The sequence below is a fragment of the Vicugna pacos genome, chromosome 27, assembly GCF_048564905.1.
Source record: "Vicugna pacos chromosome 27, VicPac4, whole genome shotgun sequence".
Lineage (NCBI taxonomy): Eukaryota > Metazoa > Chordata > Mammalia > Artiodactyla > Camelidae > Vicugna > Vicugna pacos.
This window is the reverse complement of record NC_133013.1, coordinates 26,820,490-26,846,852: the sequence shown is the minus strand read 5'-3', so window position 1 is coordinate 26,846,852 and position 26,363 is coordinate 26,820,490. Positions and strand designations below refer to the sequence as shown.

The 26,363-nt window shown below is 50.1% G+C and overlaps 1 protein-coding gene across 3 annotated transcripts in view; it reads right to left on the bottom strand.

The window, feature by feature from the left end:
* The window catches only part of ADPGK (ADP dependent glucokinase), a 39,296-nt gene extending 13,522 nt beyond the window's left edge, over positions 1 to 25,774 (bottom strand). The window contains exons 1-7 of one of the 3 annotated variants that reach the window (XM_015247531.3): positions 25,461 to 25,774; positions 18,741 to 18,966; positions 15,036 to 15,098; positions 9,269 to 9,389; positions 5,822 to 6,018; positions 5,141 to 5,239; positions 1,320 to 2,845 (exon numbers count right to left, since the gene is read on the bottom strand). In XM_015247531.3, the coding sequence (XP_015103017.3) occupies positions 2,291 to 2,845; positions 5,141 to 5,239; positions 5,822 to 6,018; positions 9,269 to 9,389; positions 15,036 to 15,098; positions 18,741 to 18,966; positions 25,461 to 25,693 (1,494 nt within the window). In that variant the 5' untranslated portion in view covers positions 25,694 to 25,774 and the 3' untranslated portion in view covers positions 1,320 to 2,290. Of the gene's footprint in view, positions 1 to 1,319; positions 2,846 to 5,140; positions 5,240 to 5,821; positions 6,019 to 9,268; positions 9,390 to 15,035; positions 15,099 to 18,740; positions 18,967 to 25,460 lie in introns of those variants that run through there. The other 2 variants (XM_031691665.2, XM_072951091.1) reach the window with 2 other exon arrangements.
* Between the last annotated feature and the right edge of the window lie 589 nt (positions 25,775 to 26,363).

Sequence of the window (26,363 nt, the reverse complement as noted above, 5' to 3'; positions counted from 1 at the left end):
TGATTGATTTTTGGCTGGAGTCTTATCTCCTGACAGTGTTCTGTGGGCTGTAGCTTCTCCCTGGTCGGTAGATCAGTCTCAAGGGAATGCAAGAATGAGGGTTACCAGAGTTTCAGGAAGGATCACCTTTGACAGGCATCCTTCCTGGTGCAGGGGTTTTCAAGCTGCTTTTCTTCCTGTCAAATCATACATGGAAACCTCTGTAAAATACAGTTCAAAGCAAAGGGGCCTGGAGCCCCATCTGTTTGGTCTGTCCTGCCTTTCTGACCCAAGGCTGCACGATCTGTCCTAGGGGACGGATCCCGATCACTCTCCCTTCCAAAGCCCCGCCGCCTCCTCAGAACGGTAGGGTGCTCACAGGGACGCAGGGACCCTCACTCCCGCACACGCGCATTCAGGAGTACACAGCATTTTACGCAACAGTACTTAACAATGTTTACCCCTGTAATGTGTGACGCGTTTGATACTTAATAAGCACCAAGTTGATATAGGGACGATTAATTGTTCAAAATCCACCTCTTGAGGAGCGCTGCTCTGAGGTCATGCGCTGCCCACACCTGCTGTGCGCGTCCTCCTGGACCATCGCCAGCGGGAACTGGAGCCGTGCTGGGAGCATGCGAAGGACGGGCTGAGCAGACACAACTTAGAGACAGACAGATACGTGAAAGCGGTCATGTGGAGAACACTTCTCAGGCTGACAGCATAAATGATGAGTAGTTCTAAATCTTACTGGGAAAATGGAAACCACTTCTCACTTAAGCCTTTCTAATAAAAACAGGCTAGAAAGTTGGTGTTTAATTATTTCTGAGCCTGGAGGCAGCCAGAGATTTTCTTAATAAGCTGCTTGCTTTGAATTTCAAGCTGCATAATTCTCTAGGCTTAAGTTGGCTTTGAAGAAGGAGTGCTCAAGCCCTCCCTTCTTACTCAAAGCAGAGGGGGAGGTCATAAATGAAGAACCTGAGGGCGCCTGCAGATTCCAGAAGCTGCTGCTGTGAGCCCAGCGTGAATGACCCCCTGACCGGAGCGGGCCTGCCACCAGCCGCACTGCTCTGAACAGAGAAAGGCTCACCACCCTGTTTCAAACTGCTGGTTCACACTGGCCTGGCTACCTGACCCTGGTGTCTTCTGTCACTTTAAAGCAGAGGACAGACCTAGAACTCAGACTCAGTGTGAGGGGCCACCTCACCCAGTGATGGGAAGACAAGATAATCAGACATCTCAAGAGCAGAGGAATACGTAAGGCGCGAGTCAAGATCAAAGTGTTTGTATTTTTCCTGGCCCTAGAGTTGTGGCAGAAATAAAATCAACCGCAAAGAGACTTAGGGTTCCTCAAGTGTAAGTTGTTTTAATATATTTAAAAGCACGCTGAAGTCCCCTGATTTATAAAAAATAAATACATAACATGACAAATTTTTTCATGATCCTGGGGCTCTTCTGAGGTCAGACTCTAATGGATGTGATGTGTCAACATAAAACACGCATGATCTGTTACACACCCAGAAGCACATTCCAGTTGTAGAAGTAAATTCCTTCAAGGATCAGAATGGCCATGGACCAGTCTTTACTGCAGAAAGCAGGTCCAGGGCTGGGCGGTGAGGCTGGGCCCAGGCACAGCAGCCCCCGACCAGCCAGACTGCGGTTAAGGAGCCAGGGCGGGAAGGCGCAGCCCTCCGCCCCAGCGCCGCCCCGCAGGCCAGCCAGGCTTTTACACTGCAGAGTGACCGGCTCACCGCCTCCCCTGCGGCTCTGAAGCACAGGAGGGACCATTCTGTCCTGAGTCTGAGGGCAGAAGGCTGAGAGGTGTGCTCATTAACTATGTTCACGGTAACACTGAACGGAAATCATGATCCTGTTATGGTGCAGAGCTGGGGGGCGCGTGCACGCACCTGGGCTCCGCAGGGCATGGGCTGGGGGCGGCGTGCACGGCGGCCGGGGCCGGGGCCGTGCTCTCTCCAGCCGACGTGCTTTCGAGGGCCAGCAAGCCTGGCCTAAAATACCTGAAGACGGGACTTGGGAATCAAGATTTTAACGCCTGTAACACATAACATAAAAACAAACACAAAAATACAGTCTTGCTGGGAGATAGCTGAACTCTGATTAAAGCCTGCAGTGCTCGTGTAGCGCGGGCAGGCCGGAATGTGTCTGGCAGGGTTTCGTCTGCTGCTTCTTTGGCTGTCTTTCAGTCAGATCTAGAAACGGTCTGACGCCCTCAGTCCTATCCTCCAAACCGCCGAGCTCCCATCATTCGGAGGTAGGCGAGTTCTTCAGAAAAACGGCCCGCGCCGAGGCCCTAGTGCTGAGGGTGAGCTTCCGAGTAGAAGAGCCCTTCGGCCGAGATGGCGTCTCCGAGGCCCACGGTTCGCACAGGATCCTGACACACCAGCACGGGTGTGAAGTGGAAGGACACGCCGTCCCGGTGCCACTCCACCACCGGCTCGCTCGGGTTCAGCACGACCCTGGAGCCGGCCTCCGAACGCGAGGTGGTGAACTCGCGGGGCGCCCTCAGGGACACCCGGCGGGCGTCTATGGTCTCTGTCGCGCAGGCCTGGGTCCCGGCCACGCGAGCTCCTGCCGCCACGGCCGCCAGCTGGTTGGCCCAGTGTCCGTCCACGGTGGCCAGGATGTGGTAGGCCAGTGTGTGGAAGTGGATCCTGGTGAGGTCGGAGGCTCTGCTTTCGCTCCTCCCGTGCTCCTTCAAGATCCAGAAGAGGATGTCGCTGACCACGCCCACATCAGGAACGCCGTTCCAGGAGGACAGAGAGGAGTGAGGGCCAGATGCCGACTGGCTGAGAAATAACAGCTCCTGTTCATTCAGCCCCAGGGAAGCCACGGCGGGAAAGACCTGCTAACAAAAACGAAACGGGCGTCTCTTTCTGACGGACACCCAGCGCCTAGGCCTCCTCGGACACAGCCAGCGACGGGAGTCAGAGAAGCAAGGCAGGGCGCAGCTCTCTTCCCAACCAGAGACTCTGTGCCTGAGGTCTGCGGGAGGCAAGTGACAGACGCAGGCCACTGTCTGGCTGTTGCACCTCTACCCCCGCCCCCGCCGTCACTCCCGATAAGCTGGAATGCGGCAGTGACGCTGCTCTAGAGCCAACCTTATGTTCCGTGCCGCCGGGAGACCCAGGCAGGGGCGCACACGCTTCTTTTCTTCCCGTGGTGCCCAGCTGCTGCCCCTGCACACAGGGCAGACCCCGTCACTGCTGACCTGGTTCCTGAAGGCCAGCAGGCGTTACACCAGGACGGGGGTGGCCCACAGCCAGGGTCACAGCGCTCCCTGCATGCGACGCCAAGCAGCAAGGAGAATGGCTTCATGTCAGATGTAAACTTCGGAAGCAGGCGTGGTTAGGAAGATGGTGGTTAGTAGTGACACCGTGCGGGAAAGCGCCCCAGACAGGAGCCGTGGTTTTCTTCTATCTTGAGGGGAACCGCTGCGTCCACCTCACCCTCTCTTCTTACTTAGCACTTCCTGCCTTAGAGCCAGGGACCTGCACAAGGTGAATGTTTGTGCAAGAGACAAGCCCCTCTGCTTGCAGGTGGGGGTGTGTGCACGTGCGTGTACTTATTTAGAAATCAAAGGCTGTCCCTTTGCTCATGTGACAGCACTGCCGTCCAGTGTGTGTGCCCTGCCAGGTGCAGGGCTAACGGCTCTATTCCCCTCACTTCCTACTGTCACCCTCTGAGGGGAGGAGAAATGTCCCCACTGTACAGGTAAGTGGACCAAGGCTTAGAAAGGTTATGCATGTGGTTAGGCAGAACATAAAATAAAAATGGCTTTTTAAATAAGTGAAAAAAGTAACCTCAAAAAGAGAAATGCAAGTAAAACTATCCTGAAAAACGCTAGGAACAAACCCAAATGTAAAGCATGGCCTTTGAATGACGACATGTCGGTGCAGGCTGGCCGGGAGCGCTGCGTCCCGCTCACTCCTGCTGTGACGCACTAAGAAGTCCAGTCCACTAAAATACACACGTATATTCTGAGATGCCACTTTTCAACTGTCAGATCGGTAAGAAAGCATGGTTTTAATCACACTCGAGGCAAGGGTATGAGGAAAGCCAGCCCTTGTCAAGAATTCTAATGGCAGCAAATTGGTACAGTTCCCAAGGGTGGCAATCCGGCAGCATCAGACTCACGCCCCGACCCGGCAGCTGCAGCGCCGAGCACGCGCTGTGTGTCTGTGCCCGCTCCCGGCGCGGCGCGCGGAGCCCCCCGCTGCAGGAGGGGAGGGGGCCATAGGGCAGGGTGGCAAGCGCCCAGCGAGAAGGGTGCCCCCCACACCTCCTTCCTCTCACCGCGCGGCAGCCCAGGGACTGAGGGCCTCTCCACGCGGTGACAGAGGCCTCCACAGTGCACCCAGCGAAGAAAAGCAAGGCTTGCAGCAGTGCATTCAGTATGCTAAGCTATCTTTGGGCAAAAAGGGATAAAAATACAAGGATCTGTTGTCGTATCTGTTCACGGACGTACACAGCGCCTCTGGCGGATCAGGCGGAGCTAGTCAGGAGGTTCCTAACGGTGGGAACAGGGGCGGCAGGAAGGGAGGCTGTGCTGTGTTATCTTTTAACATTTTTGGAGTTTTGAACCATGTGAATATATTATCCATTAAAGAGGCTGAATAACAATGCAATGAAAGCTTACGTGGCTTTTGCCCAAGTCCGTACAGCTAGCGGGAGGCAGAGGTGGCATTCCAACCCCGGTTTCTGAAGTCTGTGCTCGTAAGCATCGCACTCTTGGATTGACCTGAGCGCTGCTGCTGCCCCAAAGCAGGACTGAGCACCCGGGGCTGAAGGTGAAGGAGTGGAGCTCCCCCAGGTCCCCTTTCTCTGAGCTTCCTGAGGTTCACCTGGAAGCATCCCGGCTGCGCTCATTTTCCTCCTTTGAGCTCTACTGCAGAAAGCACCCACTTCAACTGCTCCATTCCAGGGGAAACACGCCCCAGGAACCACCCGTTAACACGGCCCTGTTTCTAACCTGCAGGAGACCGTTCTGGAACAGTCTTGGCTCCTTCCCTGGGTCTCAGGGACCCAGGTCTGAGTGACGTGACATGCACACCTCAGTGGCCCGGCCCCTGAGCCTGAACAGCTGGCCCCACCAGACAAGGGTGCTTCTCTGCAAAGCGCCCCGAGGGCCAGGGAGGGTTACCTGATGCACGATGCTGCTCATGAGCTCCCTGTTGGTCATGCTGGCCAGCTCCAGGTGGACTGGAACTCCGGTGGGGATGTCAGAAATGGAGGTTACAACCTGCGGAGACAAGAGGACAGCACCGCAGTCAGAAGCAGAAGGAAGTCAAGCAAGAGGGAAGGAGCAGGTCCCGGGAGGCAGTGCCTCCTGCGGCCACCTTCCACGCTCCCAGCCACATGGGGACCACCGCCTCTTTGGCCGAGGGAGGCTTCTCCCAACAGGGAAAACTAGGCTCTGCAGAGGTGCAGGAGTTAAGGACTCAGCGCAAAGAGCCGCCCCGGCACCAGGGCACGGCCAGCCTCCCCCTGGGGACCTAGCCTGAGCCATCGGCTTCACCTGCCGTGGGAGCCTGCAGCACAGCTGATGGGAATGAGATGACACAGAGAACACACAGGACACACACATACCGCAGCCTGCAGCCGCATGCGGTCAAGCACGGGAAGAAGAGGCTCAGGCCAGCTGTCCTGGCCTGTCCTGCTCAGGGGCTTCCGTGCGCGGAGGCTCACTGTGAGGCACCTCGCTGGAGGGGGAGGTGGCAGGCTTCCCGCCGCAGGACCCAGGGCAGGGCAGCCCAGACCACGAGGCAGGGACCTGCAGGAGCACGCCGGCTGCGTCCGGCGAGGTCTACAACAGCGCTATTACCTCCAGGAGCCTCTTCTTCTGGAACTCCTTGCTTTGTCCCTCCATCATGTGCAATCCAGAGATGACCACCAGGTCTGGCTGGAACTCCTCCAGGCTGGACACAAACACCTCCAGCATATTCATGGCCCCGTTGGAGAGGTCGTGGGAGAAGATGAACCGGTTGGCGTGGGGAGCTTTTAACTGGCCCCACTCCTCCCCTAGAAAAGCCCAGTCAACACAGCGGGAAGGAAAGGAAGAGGCTTTAAGTCTCCTGGCTGTGTGGGGCTGGCGGCGCCTCACTGGAGCCTGGGCTCTGGGCAGGACGGCTTCTGGCTGAGTGGACCCGGCCGCCACGGCCCCAGGGAAGCACCACGCCGTAGCCAGGACAGTGGTCAGCACAGAAACCAGCCCAAACCCCAACTCCAGCCCCACAACAGCACAGAAACACGGACAGGTGCCGTGTGCCTCTGTCCAGGGGCTGCCAAGTAGCTCCCCTCGAGTCCCAGGAAAGCCCCCCTGTCCACCAAGCTCTCAGATACAGGGCGTCTGCGCCCTTCCCCGCCCCAGAGCACGACTTCTAGACACCAGTGCACGGGGCACACAGCACAGGTCCCCGAGCGTGCGACCTGCTGGCTTTCCCCTTGTGTGTCCTGCCTCGCAGCGGGGCCCTGAGCACCTGTCATGTGACTGGAGCCTAAGGAGGCTGAGATTCCAAGAGTCAGGCTGACGGCGCCCTCCCTCCCTGCCGCCCACGGGCTGTCTGGGCACCTGCTCCGGCCTCTTCTCAGTGAGCTGCTCTGGAGTACCGGCCGCCCAGGACTAAGCTCACGTGTTCCTCCCTCCCTACGTGGCTGCCGCCTGCTCCGGCCTGAGGGCCCTTTCACTGCTGTGAGGATCCAGAGAGTCTCCTTCACATGACTTGATGATTAGTCATTTTGCTCTGAGTGCTCTTCTTCTACTATTTTGAATGAGTATTCAAACCTACCTTGACCCCCACAGCACAGGCAAGGTCCCCTGCACAGAACCACCTGGCGCCCGCTAATCTGATCCCAGCAAGGATGGCCTCTCCTGGGAAGCCTTTCTGAACTCTGCTCCCCCCAAGCAGACTCGACTACAGTGCGCCCTTTCGCGGGCCACCGCTGGACGCTATGCAGGACGTGGCACACGACTGTGCCATCACTTGTTCAAGAGTCCACCTCCTGCAGTGAACTGTGGGCCGAGGATAGGCCCGTGTCTTCCATCATCATCTTACTTCTACTGCCTCACACTGCGCCTGGCACACAGCCACGTGACCGAGTCAGCAAAAGAACGAGTGAGTAAGCGAACAGACCGATGACTCAAATGCCCACGGCACAAAAAGCGTGGGTGTGAGTTCTAAGCCAACGTTTCCCCAACTGACAAGACCCCGTACAATGGGAGAAACACGCAGCACAAGTACTCTCCACGGGGCAAGGCCTGGGGCGGGCACTCGGAGAGAAGCCGCTGAGCAGCCCTGCCTCGCGCGGCCCACGAGAGAAGAGCCACAGCGCCTCCTCAGGGGGCAAGTGAGGGAGGCAAAAATGGACAGGCTTCCGCAAGGCGAGACAAGGAGGGCCGTGGAGAGCGGGCGCCGGCGGCTCCCGCGGGACGCAGGACTGACGGCGCGGCCCGAGAAGCGGAACGACAGAGACGCGGACGGGGTGAGCCCGGGGCCACACTCAGCCCCGCTCTGTTCTCGCAAAGCTCTGAAGCTGTTTCCTTAAGTGATCCCTCCTCTCAATTCATGCCCCTGCCCTTCAGTCAGTAAGGCAGCAACGCCTGTGCAGTGACTCAAGGACCCCAGTCCGAAGCCGGAAAACCAGCTTCTCCGGGAGCTCTGGCCGGAGGGAGGAAAGCGCTGCCGAACCCCCTGTGGGGTGGACTCATCTAGGCCAGAGAGACGCTGGGGACGGGTTTCCGTTAAGAGAGCTGACCCGAGGGCTGCTGCCACCAGACCAGGTTCCCTCCGGGGCGAGGAAGACGCACATCAAGTCTGGAGGCAGGCCATGGCTTTGTGCTGAGAAAATGAGGCGGAGAAAAGGAAGACTGAAGTGGGAGCTCGTAAACCCAAGACGAGACAGGCCCCTTTCAAGGTAACCTGGGTCGTAACCACACACAAGGCACCGCTGTCAAACACGAACAGCGGAGTCCTGGTGAAGACACGAGTGTCTCGACTCTGTCGTCACCAGGGACCAGGTGCAAGCGCCAACAGCGCCGAAGGAGAGGAAGCTGGAACCGGGGCAGCAGCCCTGCTAAGGCGCACACACCTTCGGCCACTCCAGGCCCTTCCAGCCAGCAGTCTTGTTCATGCCTTTCATTTAAGCAGCTCACTGTGTTAAACACACTGACCTCTCAGTCCTCACCACCACCTGCAGGCAGCAAGAACCAGCATTCTGACTTCCGGCCTGGGGACAGTAAAACTGAGGATCGCTAAATGGGAACTGCCCACTCTGATGTTCTGTCTCTAATTTTCAGACCCTGCCCTCCTAACTTCTTCATTCCAGTAGGCACCCAAAAGAGAACCAGAAACAAGAAACAACTGCTTTTTTGTGCTTGGAGGAAGGCATAATTTTTAAGATGCACCATTATTTCCTATCTAACATGAGAGTTAACTACTCTAATAGGTGAGGCACTTAATCGGCTGACTTGGAAGCAGTTCACAGACGCATATTAACTAAGTACTGCTTTTAGGTACCAATTAGTCTGTTTAGATGTCTGAGTCTTTAACTTGAATAAATACGTTGAATCAGAAATTCAAGAGTCTGAGTTCTGAGCAGGGGACAGACACAACAGCAAACACACAGAACCTGATAAACAGAATTAGAATATGTGCGGGCACTTGGGACTCTCAGAAGTCAGATCTGTAGTCTGTACAACACACAGTCTCCTGGGGGTGGGATGGGGCGGGCCTGGAGTTGTAAGCATCGGGACATTACATAACAGGAAATAACACCAATGCTGTTGAACACAAAACACTTCCACTCACACACCCAAGGGGAAACAAAATGCTTCAAAGGAAGCTTGCCAGAGGCCTGGCATCAGCCCTAAGCAGCTTGGAATGGTTAGCCAGAGAGGCCTGGGCCAGAGCACAGCACAGAGCTCGGCAGGTGTTAACTGCCCTTCTCTTTCCTTAACAATCAAGAAGAGCTTCATACATGTGTGTTTAACACGTTTCTGCCTGTATTCGCGACGCCTGCTTTCCTGCGGCCCAATTTCCCTTGCATTCAGGCCCATCACGTCTGTGGACCTGGGACTCTCCTTCAGTGCAGTGACCTCCACCGTGCTCCCCCAAGACAACGGCCAGCATCAGCCCAGCAGAACCAAGGGGTCAGGAAACCTTTCACAAGGCTAGAAAAGGCTCCTGCCAACTTACAGAGAGAGGTTTCTAGCACAGTCACACCCCAAAGCCCCTGCCCGGTCTCACACCATTACTCACTCACTTCCTCTTACCTGCTTGATACTCTAAAATGAGGTGAAACTCATCCACTTCCTGCAGTGACTCTGGTGGAACAAACACATTGTCATCAAGAAGTTCATGCAGCTTTGGACCAACTGGACCACAAAGAAGCACCTGCAGACGAGCAATGCAAAGTCCATCAGGAGGCCCGCCCCTTCTCCCACAGAGTCTGTACACGAGGTACACCAGGCATTTCTATTTATTTCAACAAAACACTGGAATCCAAATCCAATTTTGAAAGCTTTTGGTTTGGAGGAACGTAGTTGGGGCGTAGGCCTCTGGAGGGTATGGATACAACGTACCCAGAAATGAGAGGCGACACAAGACCACGTCACAGGTGTCAGACAGGTACCCACGTGGCTGCTGACGCCCACGCACCCTGTGAGGGACTGAGCGTGTCCCCTCAAGTTCCAGTGTCGAAGCCTAAATGCCAACGCGATGATAGCTGGGTAGAGTGCACAGGAGGTAAATGAGGTCATGTGGGTGGGGTCCTCACTCAACAGGACTGGGGGCCTTATGGGAACAGGGGGAGAGAGCTCTCTTTCTCACTACAGCCATTAAAGAAAGGCCACGTGAGGACACACCGGGAGGTGGCCGTCTCCAAGGCAGAAGAGAGCTCTTAAGAAACCAAACCCTGCTGGAACTGTGGCCCTGGGCCTTCCAGCCTCCAGAACTGTAAGAAAATAAACGTATGTTGTTTAAGCCACCCAGCCCATGGCACTGTGTCACCACGGCAGCCCAAGCGGACCGAGACACACCTCGCCCACTTTCTCTCCTTACTCACGCACATCCTGCACAGACAGACACAGGATGCCGTCTGTTCGAAGTCACCAGATGTAAACAACTGTTTGAATTTTACAGAAACGAGCCTCAGGACCACAGTAACCAAGTGACCTGACTTGTGGGACCAGGCTTCCGATGGTACTTGGTTGTTACGTGAACAAGAGAGTCTTCCAAATACAAGAATTAAAGAGCACTTCGATTCAGAAGTCTGGGGGGAGGTGCTCTGCAGCTTTTCCAAAACCCTTTCTTCAGCTCCACCCCAGGCCTCTCCCTGGCTGCTGCTTCCAGAAGCCATTTCACACCTGCTGCTGCTTCTGCCCAGCCAGCTCTGGGCCCCGCTCACGACCAGGCTAACAGACTCAAGACCACTGAACCATGAGGGCTTGGACCAGGATTCCAAGAAAGTCCCCAGAGGTGAGCAACACCACTTCAGATTTAATATGCCCCCAGAAGCTTTGAAGGACATTTTTACTTGCTGATTAACTGCTCATTTGTACAGAGGCATTTTCACATATCTAAGAAATTCCAGCTTCTGGGTGAAAACACCCTCCCGCCCCTTGCCCTGCTCCCCGTCTGTCCTGACATGTGCCCACTGTCTGCCGCTCGGAAAAGTCTCACCCCTACAATTGTGTTTCTTTTCTCTAATTCTTGGCTAGAATTTCAGCTTCTGAGATGAGGTAACAAGGGCCAGATTTACCCTCCTGCCTGAAACAACAACAACAAAACAGATGAAATATATGAAACAATGGTTTTCAAAACATTTAGACCTGGGCAACAAAGGACAGTGATCCCTAAGAAACAGAAGAAAAACTGAGCAAGCCCTACCAATGCCTTAGCAAATTACGCTAAAAGGGTTTCCAAATATACAAAATCTGAAAGAATTCACCACCAGCAGACCTGCGCTACAAGAAACGTTAAAGGAAATCCTTCAGCTTTTTCTTATTATTTAAATGTCTTTAAAAGAGAATTAACTGTTTGAAGAAAAGTATCAACAGCACAGTATGAAATGTACAGCCCATCCAGAAGCAAAGTACACGGCAGAACAGTACAAAAAGAGGAGGGGAGAGACGGAGGTAAACTACTGTGAGGGTCTTCCATCCAGCTGGTGGTGAAAAGCAGACTGTGATAAGCCAAAAATGAACGTTACAAAGCCTAAAGCAGCTGCTAAAGGAAAGAAGTGGCAAGATGCCAGATCTAACCCTAACCTGATAGAGCAACAATCACATTAGATGTAAATAACATAACAGCCCAATTACAAGTCAGTGAATGTCAAAGTGTATTAAAAAGCAAGCACCCACTACATGCTGCCCACAAGAAACACATTTTAAATATAAAGACACAAGTGGGTTAAAAGCAGAAGGACGGAAAAAGATGCACCATGATAACACCAATCAAAAGGAAGTTGGAATGGCGAATTTTAATCAAGAGATTGCATAACAAGGAATTTTATGAAATTATTTTATCTCCAGTAATGATAAAAGGGTCAATTCGGGGAGGGGACGTAACAACCCTTAACAGTTATGCATCTAATAACAGAGCTTAAAAATACATGAAGAAAAAGTTACAGGCCTGCAAGGCAAAGAGACAAGACCGTAATTACAGCGAGACCCCTCTTCAGCAATTGGTCAGTAGACAGAAAAGCAGTAAGAATACAGAAGACTTGAACATTATCAACCAGCCTGGCCTGACACTCACAGAATACTCCACCACAAACGGCAAAACGTAACATACTTCTCAGGTGTACATGGAACTGCACAAGACAGACTATATTCGAGGCCATAAAAGAGTCTGAACAAATGTAACAGGAGTGAGAGAAGTGTGGTCTCTGACCAAATGGAATTGAAGTAGAAATCAGTTATAGAAAGGTGACTGGAAACCCCCCAATATTGAAAAGGTGAACAGCACATTTCTGAGTAGTCCATAGATGGGCTTAATTAAGTGGCTCATCTCAAGAAATCAGAGGGAAATTTAAAACCATTTGATTTGAACAGAATGAAAATAAAAACACAACATTTGATAAAAATGTATCAAAACCTGTGGGACAAGCGACTTACGGGGAAATTCACAGCACTGAACACTTTATGCCAGAAAACAAGGCAGGGCCAAAAATCACTGACCTCAGTTACTACCTTAAGAAACTAGAAAAAGGAGAGAAAGTTAAATTCAAAGCAAACAGAAGCCGATGAAATAAAAAAGAAATATAGGGAAAAAAAATCAGTGAAGCCAGGGGTAGGGAGCAGAGCTCAGTGAGAGAGGCGCGCTCAGCCTGCACGAGAGCCTGCGGTCAATCCCCAGCACCTCCGTGAACAAGTTTCAAAAAAAAAAAAAATCAGTGGAACTGAAAACTCATTATTATGGAAGCGATCAATAAAACTGATAAACCTATAGCCAAACTGATCAAGGAAAAAAAAGACATTACCAGTTTCAGGAAAGAGCGCGAGAGACCACCACTAGATTCTATAGATCTGAAAGGGATAAGGGAACAGTATGATTAATTTTATGCCAAGAAATTCAACAACTCAGAAGAAATGGACAACCTCCTTGACAGGTAAAACTACCAAAGCTCACTCAAGAAACAGAAAGTCTGAATTTCTCTATATCTATTAAGTCAAAGTTGTTAAAAATCTTTCCACAGCAGAAACTTCAGGCCTAGAGGACGTCACTGGCGAACTTCGCAAACATGTGAGGAAGGGATGATACCAATTCCACACAAACTCTTAAAAAAAAAAAGGAATGGTTCCCAACTCATTCTGCAAGATCAGTATTACCTGGATCCCAAACCAGACAGACAAAGAAAGAAAAATCCAGCCCTCATAGAAACTGATGTAAAAAATGCAAACAAAATTTTATTAAACTGAATCCAATGATACATAAAAAGGGTAACACACCAGAAGCAAGTAAGGTTTATCCCAGGGATACAAGGCTGGTTTAACATTTGAAAAATCAATGTAATTACCATACAGCAAACTAAAAACCAAAAACCACATACAGTCATCTCAACAGATGCAGAAGCAGCATTTGACAAAATCCAACATCTACTGCAAATTCTTGGCTAAATTCCAAGTATATTCCGTAAAGGCTGCTCTCTTCTGTGCTCTGGCTTCCGTTTCACCACCCTACTACTCCGCGTTTGCTACACACACCAGGGTCTGTTTCTAAGACACAGCATAGCCTGGTTGTGACGAGCATGGACTCTGGAGCAAGACTACTTGGGTTCAGATCCCAGCTCCTCACTAGGTATGGGAACCGGAACAGTTTTAACTTCTTCATGCCTCATTTTTCCCACCTGCAAAATGGGGATAGTAACAGACCCCCTCCCAGGCCATCACGAGGATTAAATGGGTTCATATAACGTAAAGCAGTGCTCTGGACATGGAAGAATGACCTAAGCGTTAACTATTATTATTGCCTTTGGAAAACCCTAGGCCTTGATCTGTGGTGGTTCTCTGATGATCACCTGGTCCATATTGAGAAGCATTTCAGTAAGTTAAACTAAATTCCTCTGAGAGCAGTTTCAGGTGGTGAGGTCATGGCAGAGCCTGGTGTTTGAATCCTGGCTCCATCACTTACCGGCTCGGTGACCTTGGGCACATGACTCAACCTCTCTGAACCAGCTTTCTTATCTTTAAAAGGGTGATAATCCTTAGTTCATCATATTATAGTGAGAGCAGAGTAACAGATACCCGTTTTCTTTCCTTAACCTCTTACCAAGGCCAGGTTTTGTTTTTTTTTTTCCTTTTTAAACCAGAATGCTTTCCAGTCCCAGGGTCAGCTTCTCCAGAGACCAACAGCAAATGCTGGTTCCAGAGGAGGTCAGATTGAAAGGTCCATCTAACCCAGGACTTCCAGGGCCAGAATTACTTCTCGGGGTCAAGAGGGTGGATTTTCTTAGGGACCCAGACAAATGCCCAGGCTCCTGATGGGAAGGGCCTGGCTTCTCTCTAATGAGCTAACGACTGATCCTTCCTTCTCTTCTGTCCATTTGCCGGTAATATTTCCAAAGGTCAGCCCTGGAATTTCTCATCTTCTCTGTCTGGAAGTTAATCACTATCTGTAAGGACTATAAAAAAGTGTTTCCCACCTTGTTATTTTATGAAAACGCTAATTCTTACTAAAGTGTGAATGTTCAAACTTTAATATGCTCTCCACATCTAAGCACATCCATCCCTTGGTGAACAGTGCGGCTCCCTATGAATTTGTTCCCTCAAACTGCAGATCATTTTTAACTGAATTTCTGGATCAATCTGTGGGCTCTTATTCTGTACCCCTGACCCATATTTCTATCTGCAGGCTGGTTGCCCGAAACCAGAGGACTACCTATGGTTCCCCTTCTCTCCTGTCAGTAGCCCCATCACCATCTCTCCTGCACTTCTCCAGTTCACTTACTCCAGAATCGTCTTTGTTAAACCTACCTTCTTTGCCCCCATGGACTGTCTAGCACCACGTGATTCCATGTTAGTAGGCTTTAGACAGAAGTCTTTCTCCTCTTCTGACGTCTCTCATCCAAACCTCACTCATTTCACAGCAGGACAACAGTAGTCACCTCCTGGCTGGCCTTCCTCCTCAGACCTTGCCCACTTGTAGCAAAAGGTACTTAAGAACGTGGAATTTGGGGTCCTGGGTTAGAACTGTTCTGTTTCTTACTAGCTGTGAACCTCTCCATGCCTCGAGCTTCATGTGGAAAGCAAGACAGTAACAGTACCACAGCAGCACCAGAGAGCCTTGCAGGCTGTCCCAAGGATTAAATGAGACACTCTCCGGAAAGCACTGAAGACAACACCAGGCACACAGTAAGCACAAAGAAGCCTTCGCTGCTGCTCCTCTCCTTCCACTGCTACATTCCTAACAAGAGCCCCAGGGTCTGGCACACAGTAGGTGGTCCGTAGGTTGAATCACAGAACAGATACTCATCCTTGCCCCTAAAATTACTGAAACAGTAGTGAAAGGCACAGGTTTTAGTCTGGGAGTGTGACCTACCTTTAAATCCGAGTTGGCTGCAAACTTCTGTCCAATTAAAGCTGCGTTTCCTCCTACATAGTGCTGTGAAACAGTTCAACGTTATTAGACGGCATTTTAACATAACTGTTACTCAAGCTTTATTCAATTAATTTACGGTCCATTTTCTTCCAAAAAAGGTTTGAGGTAACATTACAACAAGAACACACAGATAAGATTAATAAAAATGTTAACCCCATAGGTTGACAGACAATGAATTAGAAGGTTTAAAAAAAAAAAAAAGCTACCCTTGAAAATTGGTATAATTGCCTTAATAGTAGATCAAATTTGGCCTTGAGCTTCCAAGCAGCTGAACAGATAAAGGAAACAAAAGGAAATATAACAAGTATGAATAGACCTTATCTTCTGCACTGTCTTCCTTCTAAAGTGAGTATATGATCATGTTACTCTCCTCCTGAAAAATCATTCGATATTACAGTGAACTAAAGTCCAACTCATTTATTTCACTTTTAAATTGAAGTACAGTTGGTGTATATTATATATATTACAGGTATACAATATAATAAAGGTTATACCCATTTATAGTCATTATAAATTATTCCCTGTATTCCCCACATTGTACATACATCCTTGGAGCTTATTTTATACTCGATAGTTTGTACCTCTGTCCCCTACCCCTATCTTGTCCCTCCCCTGCCCCTCCTCCCCAGTAACCACTAGTTTGTTTTTTTATCTGTGAGTCTGCTTCTTTTTTTTTGTTATATTCACTAGTTTGTTTTACTTTTTAGATTCCACATATAAGTGATTTCATACAGTATTTATATCATATATTTCCTGTCTGACTTATTTCAGTCATAATACCCTCAAAGTTCATCCATGTTACTGCAAATGGCAAATTTTCATTCTTTTTAATGGCTGAGTAGTATTCCATTATATCTATCTATTATATATGTGTGCATATATATATATGTATATATATAATATAAAATGTGTGTGTACACACACACACACACACAGAGTCTTCTTTATCCATTCTTCTGTTGATGGACACTTAAGCTGCTTCCATATCTGGGCAACTGTAAATAATGCTGCTATGAATGTTGGGGTGCATCTATCTTTTCAAATTAGTGTTAAAACTCAACTCTTAAGTGAGGCATACAGGCCCCCTTTCTCTCCCCGGCTTTCCTGTCCACCTCCATCTCCTGCCCTGCCTCCACACCACGCCCGCAGCTCTCGGTCTGCCTTCCTCGGTCTCCATGCTGCTTCCTTTGATGAGCATACCTCCTGCTCCTCATGCATCGGTTAAGTCCTTGATGGTGTCTCAAGAATCAGCTGCAGAGTCACCTCTTCTGCAGCGCCTCCTGTTGCCCTTGTCCCATGGCCACCTCCGCCTCCACACCCCCCCCACCCCCGACAGGATTAGATCCCTTGCTACTCGCCACACCTCTACCCAGAAGAAGCTCTCCTGCAGCCCCTGTCCACTTGTGCTGGTGTCATCTGAGGACATGTTTAGCTCCTTCGGGGCGGGGACAGTCTTACAGTAAGTGCTCAGTAAATGTCTGCTGCTAAATTTTGAGAAAGGAAGAAACACACTGATGCATCAGGAGATGTAAAAGCTCTCTTGGGAGTAAATTCTAACAGGAATGGGCTCTAACAGAGGACAAAGTTTTCTCCTAAACACCGCATCTCTCAGCTGAGGTCCTGAGGGGGAGAGCAGGTAACTCCAGGCCAGTGTTCCACGTTGCTAAGGGTGCATTCACGTGCTCGGGAAACCTGACAAGCAGGAAATCAGGCTGATGCTGTCATGAGAGTTCAGAGACCTCGTCAACAGCCTTGCCTGGGAGGAAGGCTGCTGCCTCCCCTCCCGGCCCTCAGCCCCACCAGAGGCACAGCTAAGTAAGCCAATTCTAGACGCTAGACATCACTTTCAGGTGGGACACTAACGGCTTTCTGTAGATAAATTTTAAACTTTCTGTGATATACAGGCTGAAATTTGGCCTTATAGCATGTTAAACTTAATTTAACTATGATGGCTGGAAGAATGTACTAAAAATCTTGGAGAAAACATTAAGATGCTATGAAGTGGATTTTAGAGTTTTCATATAATTATTACTAACTGCTGTTTATTAATCAATCTGTCTTATAGTTTAAGGGAATTTGAAAAGGTATGAAATGAAGTTCACCCTAATGGAAGATAAGTAACACATTTTAGGTTTTACAATGTTAAGAAATACTTTGGATGCTGTAAAAGCTAGATAAAATTTCTGTAGAAAAAATGTTTACATTATGAAACAAAAGGCAGGATCAAGGCAGAAGAGAAAGAACAGAAATCAAATTAGCAGTTTAAATGCCACGATCATAAAGACTGCTAAGCAGCAGACTTGCCATCATGTTAGTCCTATCAAGGTTCTGTCAGAAAGACCAGAATCTCACTCCTGAGCTCAGCTGTCAAGATGACTGTAACTGAAATTTCAGCAGCTTGCGTCTCTGTCAGAAACTCAGCTGGGTGGTGCCCGTGCTGCCTGTTCCCATGGGCAGCTTCAAAGGGAACAAAACACTGTAAAATCACTTTAATGGCTATCAAAGTAAGTGGCCATAAAGAATGGCCTGTGAAAGGTACCAAATAAAAACGGCATTAAGAGCTTCCCCAACAAGAAGCACATCCAGACGGGGGTGACCAGACAAAGGGAGATTTAGGTAAGACGGGTGGAGCGTCTTACCTAAGACAGACAACACTTGGCCTCAGGAGGCGTGCGAGCCTCGAAGAGGCGTGCGGGCCGTGCAGGGCCCCGGGCTTTGTTTATGATCACCAGGTGGGCGTGGGGACCTCTATGGTCTGCCTCTGACAGGTTCCACCTATCAGTGGTTCTCAGAACAACAGCATCAACATAGGCAGCATCAGCAGGGAACTTGCTGGGTAAATTCCCGGGTTCACCCCCCAGGTGCTGAATCAGCAACTCTGGGAGCGCGGCCCAGGAACCTGCGTTTCAGTACCCATCCAAGCGATTCTGATCACGCTCAGGTCTGAGAGCCACCGGCCTAGACAAGAGGTTCTCAACCAGGGGACTCTGCATCCCTCTCTCCCTGACTCTGGGAGCATCGGACCAGGTCAGGCGACGTTTTTAACTGTCAAGGCTGGGGAAGCGGGGGAGTGTGACTGTCATCTAGTGGGCAGAGGCCACAGGTGCTGCTGAACATCTTACAATGTGCAAGACAGCCCCCACAACAAAGAATTATCCAGCCCCAAGCGTCAGCAGTGCTGAGGGAACCTTGCTCTGGACCAGCAGAGCAGAGGTGAGGACCCAGCTCCCCGTCTCCCAGGCCAAGCCTAGAACCAGTTCTCCATGGATGTGGCCTTGTTCTGCTCAGGAAGGACCCAGCCATGCTAAGATCACAGCAATACCCAAACAAGTTAGGAGTAGAAATTTTTCCTATCTTAAGCTTGGGAAACGTACTAAAAGAGCAATATAATGGATAACCCAGGAACAAAATTTTAGCAAAGATGCTTCATAACTGCTGGCTGAATTGAAATGACTAGAAATAGGAGAGTTAAAGGAAGGTCAGATACACGGTTCTACAGAAAGAGAAAACATTACAGAACAAATTCCCAACAGTCACCCTCTTGGGCAAACTGGAAAGAAACACTGCTTGGTCGCGTCTTGAAACCATACAAACAAGGCATCTTTCCCACCCTAGCTTAACTCACCCCTGGTGAACTGAACGGACCTGGGCTCCCGGGAACTCCGACGCAACCTGGGCGATGTCTTGGAAAGCTTCCTTATCGCTGAAGAAGCGCTCAGCGGCTGCTCCCTTCCCCATGAAGTGAAGGAAGGCTTCCTCCAGGTCATTCCTTGAATGCAGTACCGAGTGGTCCTCGCCACTCCCAGGGTTCAGGCCGAGCGCCTGCAGCAGCTTCACCCCTGACAGCACTACATCCACACACGCATTGACTCTGCAAGGAAGGAGGGAAGAGTGTGAAAGAGGCAGGAGCACTGGGGCAGTGCCTCTACACTGAGCAACAGGGAAACACTCCAGAGGCCTCGGCTCAGAGAAACAGACAAAGTGGGCCTCAGACCTGAACTGGAAAGCAAACAGCATATGGCAGAGGACAGCTGCTTTATCTGTATGTTTCTTAAGATGAGAACACAGGGCTCTTCGCGACAGTCTGGCATACGTTGACACTAGCTACAAAGAGACAAGACAGGTGCTCAGCACTTCAGAACGAAGCTATCATGGTAACACAAACAGCCTCTTGAGAAAATGTGGCAGAGCCAGGTGTCTGGATTCACCCTGGCTGTGTGACTCAGGAGTCACTTTAATTTCTCTGTCTCAGTCTCCTCATGTATAAAATGATGTGATGTGAGTATATAACTCACAGGGCCACTGTGAAGATCGAATAAGTTAGCACACGCTTAGGAACATTGCTTGCTGCAGAGTAAGGAATAAAAGTTTTGGTCAAAAGCCACTTTCCCTCTAAAGACACATCAGGATGGCGGCAAAATACACTAAGTACCTAAATGTCTAAATACTCCCTGTTGAAATCCTTAGAGCTGAGTAGCACCTTATAGATTCAGGTGCACTTGAAGCCTCATGACAACTCATCACTTGGCAGGTGTTCACTGGACACTCCATGAACTTTAAAAGGCTGGTAAGAAGCCAGTGGTTGGCTCTACAGACATCATAAAGTGCACACTAAGGTTGTCTAGCATGGCCTCTCCTATGTGTGCATGGAAAAGTTCTGGCTTACATTTTCAGTGTTTCTCTGCTAAGTCATCCCTTGAAAGAGAAGTTACAAATGCTTTGAAACCAGAAGGTAAACTCATTAATAAAGAAGGCTCAATGGACTGGACTGTAGTGTAAAATAAAGAGCTACAAGGTTTCCCTTCTAGTCTCCTTTAAAAATCTCCTGATCGCAAATCATTAATGTGGTGAACTCTAAGATGAGGAATAAGATCGGGGTAAGGAAGAGGAATTTTATTTTTCATTACATAGATTTTAATTTTTACAAGCATGCATTACTTTTAGAACTCAATTTTTTAAAGGTTCCCATGTCAGCTAGATATTATTTGTATCACTCGGGCAAGGAAGAGAGACATCCCTCCTCATGACACAAAATGACTGCATCCTCACCGTAAGGACTCTTGTAACTTCCTCCCCTGTGATTTCAAGTTTTTGAAAAGGGTTTTGCCTACCACACAGCACTTAAATACTCAAATGTTCTTAATCTTTTAAAGTCAAACACACATATAATTACTCTGGCCAACTGGAAAAGCATATCTAAGAGTGCGTATGCCTTTCAGCACGCAGAACACATTGGCATGCATGTGGCAGGTGATTAATATGTTTAAAACATATTCCTTTTGCAGCCTTACATGATAACCAAACACATCGTGTAAACCGGTCTCAATCCCACGTCACACAGAGCATGCTCTATCTCTACTGGATGCAACATTCCATGCCTGAAGGGTAGGATCTTAACAGGAATACAGGTCACCCTGCTCTCAGACGCCAGCAGGTGCCCGAGTTTCACAGTGAGTTTGGGCAGCTGAGGGCGGTGCTACTCCCACAGAGCGGCCCCACCCAGAGAAGGTGCTCAGATGGACCTGGGTCCTGGGTCTGGAGAGCAAAAGCTCAGAATATATTCAAAAGGAATATACCTACACCTGGAAACGACTTCAGCAAACACATCACTTCATATCTAGTTCTGCTGAGACCTTAAACAGAGTTTGATTCTTTAAAGGTGAGGCTGCAGGCGGTGACGTTCGCAAAGTTACTAAAAAACAAAACTGAATGGAGCAACGTTCAGCATATTTTGCAGCACAAAAGACAAAAACCCAGAACTGATTTTGAGTTACAACAATGTAACTACCACAGGAACGTTTTCCGTCTCCCACTTAACCCTGTCATGAATACTAAGGGAAAATAAACAATCTTAGGAGAACACTTATTTGGTAGCTTTTTATAATAAAAAAAAGACCACTGAACACCTACTATGGGCCGGATACCAAACAAAGAACTGTTACATGTGCTTTCTGGTAATGTTTTACATTACTGCAGCCAGAATGAGACTCTTCCTCCGTGCTTACTTCAACTCAACAGACACTAAAATGTAAACAAGCCCGTTACCTAAGGTGTTTTATCATCAGGGAAAATAAAGGGGGAGGGGAGTGAACAAAAGAACCAGAAGGGAAAAATTATGCTCATGTGACACGTAGGCAGAACGTCACAGTTCAGTAAGAAATGTGTAAAAGATTGCAACGCGGGCTTGGAGAAAACAGACACAGGTGAAGCTACTGGAAAACAGAACAAGGCACCAGAGGCCGATGCCCAAACACGCGGCTCCGTGCGTGGCCGAGAGGGCGCCGTGGGCCGGGCTGCCGGGCGTTTCACAGAGACCGGTGGGGTGGGGTGGGTGGGGAGGGAGGACAGTCGATCCTCCCAGGTTACAAATTCCTTAAAGGCAAGGATGGTGGTTCTTATCACCTCCCTTCTGATTCATCAACTGTAAAATTGTTTCCTAAGGTTCTCTCCAGCTTTCGCACTACACCTGAGAGATTATGAGAGTTAATCGTAATCACTGGAGAGAAGAAAACCCAAGAGGGCAGGAGCCGCAGTCCCGGGACCGCACCCTGGGTGGTGCTCTGAACAGAGAAAGATGGTGGGCATTTTCGGAGACCACACCAAGTGGACAGGGAAGTTAGTCATCACTGCTTTCAGCTGAGAAAGGCTGGGGGTTAACTGTCATTGCAAACGCCACACCTGGAGAAGCCTGAATTCAAACCCAGACTTATCTGATACTGAAGCCCACACAGGGAGCACACACAGCAAAGATGTGGGCCTTGTGTCTGGACACAACAAGAACACTGAGAAGAGAGAGTCTGAGCAGGGGAGAAGAGCAAGACAGGTTTCAAATGTATGGGGGAGCAAACGCTAGGGTGAGGGATCCCTCATTCACCCAGTGAGCCTGAGGACCAGTGTCGGATTCTGAAGCAAGGAAGGCAGCACACGTTTTAGAAAGGTGTGGCCGTGGGCTCCCCACTGACCATCTTCTTGAAACCCCTCCTGTCCTTTACTTCTCGCCGTCACATGCCGGTGCTCCCAGATACCCGCCCTGCACCCCCCATTTACCTTTCCTTTTTGTCCTCTTCCTGGGTGATGCTGTCCAGTCTCTGGCTTCAACCTAAGTGCTGGCACCGCCAAGGTCTGCGACCCTGCTCCTCAGCACGCGCCTGCGCTCCAGCCTTTCGCTGTCGGCACCTGCCTTCAGCAGCTCTGACGGTGGCTCAGCAACCTCTAAAATCCCACAGGACTGTACATTTCCCCTGCCCCAAAACCCAAACGGTCACCTTCCACCACAGACTTGTTCCTTTTTCTTCACCTCTCAACAATGTGTCATGAACTTGGAGCCAGGATGGGTTTAAGCTGCACCTCTGGCATTTGATAGGATGTTCTTGAGCAAACCAATGTTTCCAAGCCCCAGTTTACTCTCTGTGAAAACTGGATGATCTGTATCTGCTCATATGAGTTTGTTATAAGATCCCCAATACTAAAAACCTGTCCTTTCTGACTGCCTCCATTTACTCTAGCACACCCAGCCTGCCATCAAATCTCGCCTGTTTAGCACCATTGCCAAACAAGCTCGACGGGCTCCTAATTACTATCGGGGTCTCAAGACCTTCCTCTTTCTGAATCACATTAGATTGTGTGTTTTGAGTGTGTGAAAGAGAGAGTGAATATACGTGTGTGCATGTGTGTGTTCTCCTGAAAGGTCAAACTACAACCCACCCCCATGAGATTCTGGTACGAGCGCCAGACCCACCTACTCCTTGCACATTCCCATCTTCAGGCTGAAGATCCCTTTGGGTAATGAGAAATGCTGGTAAGAATGGGTGTCTCTTACCCACAAAAATAATGCCAAGCCTTAGACATGAGGCAAAGAGGTCAGAAACACTACTCAAATTTCGTATCCCCACCAGTTTTTCTCTGCAAAGAACTTAGCATCATTTACCTTATAAGCCTTTATGGCCTTCCCATCACCTACCCTGATATAAAAGGCTCCTTTCAGCATCCTCTCCTGACTCCACTCTACCATAAGGTCCTTGCCCTAAACACAGGGCCAACCTGCTATTCCCACCCAAGCCACATACTTTTTCATATTTGGTTCTCTCTGTCTAGGTGGGCTTATTCCCTCACCTTCTTGTGGAGAAATTCTATTTTTCCTCCAGGGTCTGTCCCATGCAAGTCACTACTGCAGAATATATTTTCCAAGATGGCCACAAGATGCCCCTTCCCACGTGGTCTTTTTACAATGTGGGGCCGACATTCTTCCCATCCAGGTGTGTTCTGTGTCCCCTTCCCTTAAAACCATTTGGACCTGAGACTATGGTAGAAAGGACACTGTGTGCTTCTAAGGTTAGGTCATAAAAGGCATTAATTAATCCTTCTGCCTGGCCCTCGTGGGGCATTCCCTCTCCGAACCCAGTCACCCTGCTGAGAGAAAGCTAAATAGCTACATAGAGAAACCATGTGTAGGCGTTCAAGTGAAACCACAGCTGAGGCTGTAAGCTGACAACCACAATCAACCCTTTAGATGACTCCAGTCCCAGCCATCCTCTGCCTGAAATCGCACAAAACCCCAAGTGAGAACTGCCTAGCCGAGCCCAAAAGAACCTCAGAATCATGAGAATAAAATGACCATTGTTTTAAGCTACTAAGTTTTGGAGCGATTTGCGATGGAGCAGTAATAAATGGAATGTCACCTCCTCAGATGGAGCGTTTCCTGAACCCCATCCTGGGAAGAATCAGCAATTCTTCTTTGGGACACAGGCTACCTTGTTCCAACCCATAGTTTAGCAAAGCACTTTTCATACATATTATGGCCAGCCCTGGGTCCTCCTCTCTCCCAATTCATATGCTGAAGTCCTAATCACAAAGGTCACTGCATTTGGGGGAGGTGATTAAGGTCAAATGAGGCCATTATCTAATGAGTGTCGGTTTAAGAAGTAGAAGTGAAACCAGAAGTGCACATGAACAGAGGAAAGGCCACAGGAGTACGCAGCAAGAAGGCAGCCATCTGCAAGCCCAGAAGAGAGGACTTGATCTTGAACTATCAGCCTCTAGAATTGCGAGAAAATAAATGTACTCACCCAGTCTGTGGTATCCTGTTATGATAGCCAAGCAGGCTAATACAATAATGAATATATTTGTTTCCAACAAATGAGTCTGGGACCTTGCTTCATCCATCCCTGTATCCTCAGAACTTAGCACAGACCTGACACATACCACGTAGTTGATGAGTATTTGTTGAATGAATGCGCACAAAGCCAGGGAGAACAATTATGAAGCTGATAAGGATGCAGGTGAAAGGGCTTGAACTTAAACGAGGAGATTAAAGAAGATACACCTGAAGAAACAATAAACGTCCTAATCGATTTAACAAATACTAGCTAACATCTGGTGTCTGCTCTTGAAAGCAGACACCATGCTAAATAACATGGACTATTTCATTTAATCTTCAGGATCTTTGCTCTACCTTGCTCATCCTGTCCCAATACTCACAGGAACTAGTAGAATACTTGCAGAATAAAAGGCCTGCTTTTGTATAGTGCTTTTGAGGTGACGGCAAGACATTCAAGTAGAACTGACAGGGACTAAAGTTAGTGTAAAGAGAATAATGACACGCTGGAGAGGAAGACAAAGAAAGGAGGCTCTGTGATTTGGTAGACTCCGAAATATGCAATGTCACTGAGGTCAAGGGAAGAGAAGAGTGTTAAGGATAAGGAAGTGCTTAACGCGTGGAAGGCTGCAGAGAGCTGACAGTGAAGATTTAAAAAGGCAGCTGAATATGAAAATCAACAAGTCTCCGGTGAGCTTTGAGAAGTTTCAGCAGAATGGTGGTCTCCAGACTATGGCGTTACGGAAGAGGAAACAAGGTGTAAAGAAAGTAACTCGGTAGCTAAAGGCAGCGACCACTCCTTCAAGTAGTTCAGAAGCAAGAGGAAGAAGAGTGTTGCAAAAACGGTAAGACCAAGCATCTCTGACTGCAAGAGAGCAGCGGCCAAAGGAGCAGTGACTGGAACGAAGGAGGCTCGAACTCTGAGTCAGGCTGAGTGGGATTTGCAAGAGACTATTAGGTTGGTTCTGCGGAGACGAGAGAAGGGGGCTGGTCCTACCGAGATGGGAAAAGGGTGCAGGGGCCAACCGAGAGGAATAAGTCTGGTGAGTCCCCGCAGCAGTGACGAACCGGGCTCGTCCCAGACGTCCGGCGCTTCTCGCCAAGGAGGCAGCGTGGACACCAGCGCCGAGGGGCCTCCCGGGGACCTCTGGGAACCCGTCTCCGAACTGGCGCTACCTCCCAGCTCCCAAGCCGTCTGGAGGCTACAGGTCTTGGCCCGGAGACCCGCAGCGCCCGCACCTCCTGGTGAGGCAGGCCCCGAAGGCACTCACCCCACCGCCACGCGGCGCCAGCGCCGGGCCGGTCTCACGATGAGCGCGTCCCAGGCGGCCGCCAACCGGCCCTCAGGGGAGCCGGGTCCCAGGGGCGCAGGCGCGGGCCCCAGCTGCAGCGAGCTCCACAGAGAGCGCAGCGCCGACCTCGGCAGCTGCGGCTCCAGCAGGAAGACGCAGCCCACTGCCAGCGCCAGGAAGCCGGCGTACGCCGAGCCGCGCCACAGCGCCATGGGGACGGAGGCGCGAGAGCCGCGGAGTACAGCTCCTCTCCCCGCCCGCGACTCTTCCGGGCTCCGCGCGCGCCGACGTCGACACGCGCGCCACGTCACGCCGGCGTGCCGCGGTCCCCGGGGGGCGGGGCGAAGGGCGGGGCGACGGACGTGGGCGGGGTCGATAGCCCCTTACCAGCTTCCAAATCCTGGCCCGTGTGTGGAGGACGTGGTGCCGGTCCCGGCGCAGTTCCTCTTCCCGGAGCTCCAGCCGTATCCCAAAATAGAGGGGCAAGGATACGTTAGTTTTCCCCGTAAGACCAAACAGACGGATTTTGAAGAAGCGGGCAAACCTCACGTTGATCTTTGAGCCAGTCTGTGTCCCATGTGAGCTGCGCCTGCAGTACCTCTGAGGGGCACAAGTCACACCCACTCTGTTTTAATCTGTCCCTCCGCCCGTCTGTCCATCCTCCGTCGTTTACTAAGCTCATCCTCTTTCAGGCCCGGGGCTTGGCGTTCCTCGGAGGAATCAGATGGCGGCAGTGCTACTGTGAGCCCTTGGGACACGCGTGGTAGGGAGACTGTCCCTTCGGTGGGTGGCCAAGACCTGTAGCCGCTCGGGGCCTCTGCCAAGACTGAGCCCGCGGTGATCGTCCTCGCTGGATGATCAGAGCCAAACCGTAAACTAACC